The 6,000-nt window shown below is 39.5% G+C and overlaps 1 protein-coding gene across 3 annotated transcripts in view; it reads left to right on the forward strand.

The window, feature by feature from the left end:
• trps1 (trichorhinophalangeal syndrome I) overlaps positions 1-4,191 on the forward strand; it is a 93,005-nt gene extending 88,814 nt beyond the window's left edge. For all 3 annotated transcript variants that reach the window (XM_063013196.1, XM_063013188.1, XM_063013181.1), the window contains exon 6: positions 4,018-4,191. In XM_063013196.1, the coding sequence (XP_062869266.1) occupies positions 4,018-4,068 (51 nt within the window). In that variant the 3' untranslated portion in view covers positions 4,069-4,191. The remainder of the gene's footprint in view (positions 1-4,017) is intronic.
• Positions 4,192-6,000: the final 1,809 nt, after the last annotated feature.

Below are 6,000 nucleotides of genomic sequence, written 5' to 3' on the forward strand. Positions count from 1 at the left end.
TTTGGCTGCGCCAGTGTTCAGACGTTTTTTTCCCCCTCAGCTTTTGATAACGCCTAATCTGTTGGTTTAACAGTGCTGGAGCGGCTCAGAGACAGCACAGGGAGAAAGAAAATGATTGAGATGAATGGTAAAGAAATGATCAAGCTGACAGACATGTCTACAGAAAATGATCAGGTGAAGGGAAGAATGGGAATCCTCTTTCTCTCTTCCTCTCCCTCACTGTGGGAACTGAAGGACAGAAAGCGGTGTGATCTCCAGCTGATTCAGTCAGAGCTTTTGTTCATTTCCTGTGTAAGATGCTGTCTGCAGACAAGGACAGAAAAGGGCTTTTCTTTCTCTCTGGACTCATACTGAACTCTTTTGCTGTCTCGCTTCTCCCTCACTCTCTCTCCCACTGTCAAAACACACACACACAGCACACACCCTCTGTGTGTCTGGAAAACTCACCCACAATGTTAAACACTTGTCCACCAGCCTTTTTATTTACATTTTAAAATGTCAATTAAAAAAAATTTGAAATCTAAAATGCAAATATTTAGCTGCAATATTGCAAAATAAGTCTATGTCTGGTTCAAGTGGGTTCAAACAACTAATGGAAAAAAACTGATGAAAAAGGATTTTGCTATATGAACATGTGGGCCCATGGGAGCAATGAATACCAGTACTTCAATAGACAGTGACCACTTTTGCTTTAAAAATGCCAACAAATGCTGTTAATAATTGTAATAATTAGGGATGTCCCGATCACGTTTTTTTGTTCCCGATCCCGATCTTTAATTTTGATCCCAATACGATACCGAGTCTCAAACCGATACTTGTATTTTCTAGATATTGTCTAGATAAGAACTAGATAATACTGTTCACACAGTGCACACTTCAAGTACATTACAGTTATTGAAATTAATCCAATGTATATGAACAATAGCTCAGTACAACTGAATAGCTCTGCAGTGCTGTAGGAAAAAAATTGCCTGCCGTGTTGTAACTGTAACAAACTTTTCTGTGGTTGTATTGTGACAATGGTTTGATGGACGTTTAGAAGTGAGTGTGTTTTTACCCTTTGGGGCTTCCATAGTGCATGGAATAGCGTGCTTGGCTAACGCGATGACTCTAGCTGTCTGCTATTCAGTACCGTAACAGAAGAAGTTAATAAAGTGTTATGCTCCCGAAAAATTTGTGAATATACCGTGTATTTATTTCTTTATTATACAACAGTTAGTTCTGACCTTACAATCTAATTGGTTGAGAAGCGTTGTAACCGTGCTGATATTCGTGATAACAGCACGGCCTTTTCACACCACAACCGTATTACTCCGCTGACGCGTTGCCAGTAACAACAAGCTACATGCACACAAACGCGCACGCAGGCAACACAGACTTTATTCCCGATCGCGGTTTAAATCCGTTATCTGATATACAATCTAGCACACTGTGTAGGGAACATAAATCCGCGATCTGATACACAATCTAGTGCACTATGTAGGGAACATAAATCCGTGTTCTGATACACAATCTAGTGCATTATGTAGGGAACATAAATCCGCGATCTGATACACTATCTAGTGCACTATGTAGGGAACATAAATCCACGATCTGATACACTATCTAGTGCACTATGTAGGGAACATAAATCCACGATCTGATACACTATCTAGTGCACTATGTAGGGAACATAAATCCGCGATCTGATACACAATCTAGTGCACTATGTACGGAACTTTAATGTGTTTGTAATGCAAACAGTTAGCTTAATAGCCCAGTTAGCAGCTCCTAAGAGTTCTGTTATCACCCATATCCTTTGGTGTGTGTGAGAGGTTTTTTTATTTCTTTTTTTCCCTTCGGAGGTTCTTGCTTTCTTCTTCTTGTTGTTCTTACCTCCCTAAAATGAGTTTTTGCAACTTGGGATGTCTGCTTTGTAGTGTTAAACTTTATATTCGGTGTGGAACTACTTTTTGGCGGAAGGTATTGTCAATATTAAAGCATATTTAATATGAAATTCAGGGCTTCTTTGATTTATTTTCTTAATTTATTTTGTAAAAACTGTTGTATAAAAGCAATAGAACACTTGAGGTTAATTAAGCAATGGAACACGAGAGGGAGTGTGTTATCGCAAATAACATCACGGCTGTGATTTGGTCGCAGGCACAAGCCGAAGGCGCGTTATGCGCTATAACACACTCCCTCTCGTGTTCCATTGCTTAATTAAGCAAGTGCATCACTACGACGCTCGGTTACATAACTAAGCCAATCAGAGTGCTTGATACTGAGATGTCGTTCAGTCTTGTAACACATAAACTCATAAAAGCTGTATGTTATGGTACCAAAGTTTTCATACTCTGATTAAAAGATATTGTTTTGTAAACCGGAGTGATCCTTTACTCACACACCATATAAATAGTAAAATTCTACAGTAATGAACGCAGCTCTGCTACTACCGCCTCGTGAAACGCTCGCATTGCAGACATTACACTTCACTGTTGGACTTGTTTCACTTTCCAATTTAAAGTATTTCCACACAGCGGACATGCTGACGTAAAACAAAGGATCGGGATTAGGATCGGCTTTAGTAAAGCCGATACCGATCAGTTAAAAAATGCCTTGATCGGCCCCGATTCCGATCTTTGAGATAGGATCGGGACATCCCTAGTAATAATTATTACCTAATATTATTTATGAATAATATTCCCGCTTTAACCTGGTTAGAGTTACAGTGATTTTTGTGATTTTAGTTTTACCAGAATTACTGGGCACAATGCAGTAATAAACCCTAGCCAACCAAATACAGCACCTCGGCCATCCTCTTCTTCCATGACATAGCCAACCATATCTGTTTGTAGATGTTCCCAGCTTGTTCTGGGTTTACTTGAGCAGCCTGCCATTCTCAGTTTACCGCTATCCCTTTTTATTCCTTTTCCACCCATTGCAGGCTGTTTTTGTGTCTTTTGTTTGTTACTTTGTTTGTTTCTGGTATTTTGGCCACTGCTTTACTTTACTCTTTACCCTTTTTATTTGTGGCTTTTTATGTACTGTATTGTTCCACCTTGGTTAAGCATCCTGCAAACTGTGTTCACTTTCAATTCTTGCAGGTGCGGGGCTACACCTAGTGCCTCAATGGCAAGGCACAACCCGCCTCATTACAAAGATAGTCATTAGTACTGGGAGAACAGTACAACCAGTTGATACAATGAAATAATCTGAATAATCTGATTCATGGAAAAAACGAAATAAGACTTAAAAGCACATTTACTCTGAGTATTTAATGTTTATTAAATTAATAAATTGATCAATTTTACTAGCCCAAAACAAAAGAGGAGAAGTAAATACGAACAATTATCAGACGATTATAGAATAAAGAACTAAAAAAATCTTCAGTCAGTAGATGACTCAGCTTTAACAGGCTCTGCTAACTTGTTCCATAACCAAGGTCAGAAGCTAGAGCCCAGCACAGTTTGGTAATTTTCCCGCTTCATCACACCTAATAAACCTGGAAACAGAGTGATGAGTGGAAAAATAACCAATTCCCGTAATCGTTCTCATTGTTACTCTCTGAGCATGCACACCTCGTTACACAAAGTCTATGGCCAGTTTGTGCAGTGTATTGCTACTTAATCCTCAGTACCAGCCATGTAATTTAGTCTTTTCTACAGAAATAACTCCAGTATTTTCACAGAACAGCAGTTAAAAGAAGAACAGGTTCATTATTACTTTATCTTCCTCACTTTTGTAAAAGTTTCCAAACATTTGAATGGAAGTCTGCACTTTATCAACAAAATATATTGTCACTAACAAGCATGTCTACCAGACCTGCACACTAAACACCCCGGTTTCCCTTAGCCCGCAGATAAGCAGACCAGATGCATGCAGATAAATGACAAAATTCCTTTTTTCCTGAGTTTGCCAGGTACTCCGATCTGCTTCATTTCTAAACATCTGCTCCAGATGCTTTAAATGATAAGCATGATAATCCCTGCAGTGCAAGCATAAATTGTTGATCATCTCAGACGTTCTTCCTAACAGGCCTGGTGTAGCGAGGACTCTTGGGCTGTCAGTCAAGCTTCCTGCCAGTAAATATGATTTGTAACACTGTGAGATGGGAAATGGATGTCAGGCTTGGCATGGGTTGGAAGCAATCTCTATTACAATCCAGACTTCATGAAGATGTTACTCTCTGAATTCACCGTACCGGCTGAAGGCGGTTTAATAATACAATTGTTGTATGAATAAAAATTACAATAGCTATTATTTATTCTTATCTTTTACAGTACTATATATTATATACTTTGATTAATTGCAACATTATTTGGCTATAAATAATAAGTGAAAAAAAATAATAAGTACTTGCCAGGAAATAATCAGCTGTAACTCGAGCTGACTTCCAGTGTGAATTGGACAAAATAGAATAGAATAGAATAGAATAGAAGACTTTATTTGTCATATATACATACACACATGTACAGTACAACTTTTTTTGCATATCCCAGCTTGTCTGGAAGCTGGGGTCAGAGCACAGAGTCAGCCATTGTGCGGTGCCCCTGGAGCTGAGAGGGCCTTGCTTAAGGACCTAGCAGTGGCTGCATGGCAGAGCTGGGATTCGAATTCTCAACCTTTTAATTGATAGCCCAAAACTCTACCCCCTAGGCTACCACTGTCCAAAATCGTGGATCCATACATTATTCACAGTAACATTTTACTACATTTGATCACTGCATTTTTTAGCACTTGGCCGTGTCTGAGTGAGGGAGGCTGGATTATAGGTCTCCTGCTGTCCCTGGACTCTGCATCTGTCCGGGGGCCATACATGTGTGGCAGTGAAATAATGAATAACAGTATTATCAACAGATCCTCCTCATGCTCCATGTGCAATCAGGAAAACAAAATTAATCCAGGCTTTAAGGTGCTTATTTTGGAGTGGTGGCTTCATTTTTGGTTGGCTGCCTTTAAACTCATGGAAATGTACAACTCACTTGACTGTAGACAGTATCATCTGCGTTCCAGTAGCTTTTAATTTATAACATTCATGTTTTTGGTTGTTCTTGGAATACGTCTGAAAATTCAGACAAATTCCTCTGAGCTTAAGCATTCTTGGCCCAAAGACCATCATTCTATGGGTTTTGGACTTGGACAGTTATTTGTACAGATGATCTATGGATCTGAAGCTGCTTATAATTGGCTCCAAGTGACTTCTATGAAAATCTATGATCTGTATGAGATCTATACAGAGCTCCCTAGTTGAATGGATGAGTGTAATGGATGTAGTCAAATTAACCCTAATTTATATGGGCATAGAGAAGTCACAAGCTGTGGTCAATCATGATTACTAATGATGAATAAGGAGGTAATGTGACCTCCTTGTGACATAGGTTCTGCACCACCAACTTATAATTCTAAGCTGTATGAATATCGTAGACGGTGTGCCAATCATTGTAGGGCTGACTGGCTGATAGCTCAGCTGAACCCAGATCTCAGCAGTGCTGTGCTAACATAATAGACCTTATTAGACCACAACAAAAAAAGAAGTATAAATCTAGGGTTTCCTTGACATGGCTATTATTATAAAGTTGCCCCCCTATTACTTTAATAACAGCCCCCACTCTTCTGGCAAAGCTTTCCGTAAGATTTTGGAGTGTGCTCATTTAGTCTAAAGATCATTTGTGAGGTCAGGCTGATTTTGGACGAGAAGGCCTGGCTCACAGTGTTCCAATTTCTTCCAAAGGTGTTTGGATGAGTTCAGGGCTCTGTGCAGGCCACTGGAGTTCCTCCACACCAAACTCATTACACCATGTGTTCATTGACCTTTCTTTGTGCACAGGTTAAGAACAATGGGTGTGGCTGAGACACTTGATTTCATTAGTTAGCATGGGGGTCCACATACTCTGGAACTCGTTCATTGCAAGTATACGTAAACTTTTAACTGTCCAGAGTGATTGCTCCTTCTTTCATTTTTCCTCACTGCCGGACTGTTTATAAAGTGGATTTTAATAATGAAGGAGCGTATTTCAG

Source organism: Trichomycterus rosablanca, chromosome 2, assembly GCF_030014385.1.
Source record: "Trichomycterus rosablanca isolate fTriRos1 chromosome 2, fTriRos1.hap1, whole genome shotgun sequence".
In the NCBI taxonomy this organism is placed as follows: Eukaryota; Metazoa; Chordata; class Actinopteri; order Siluriformes; family Trichomycteridae; genus Trichomycterus; species Trichomycterus rosablanca.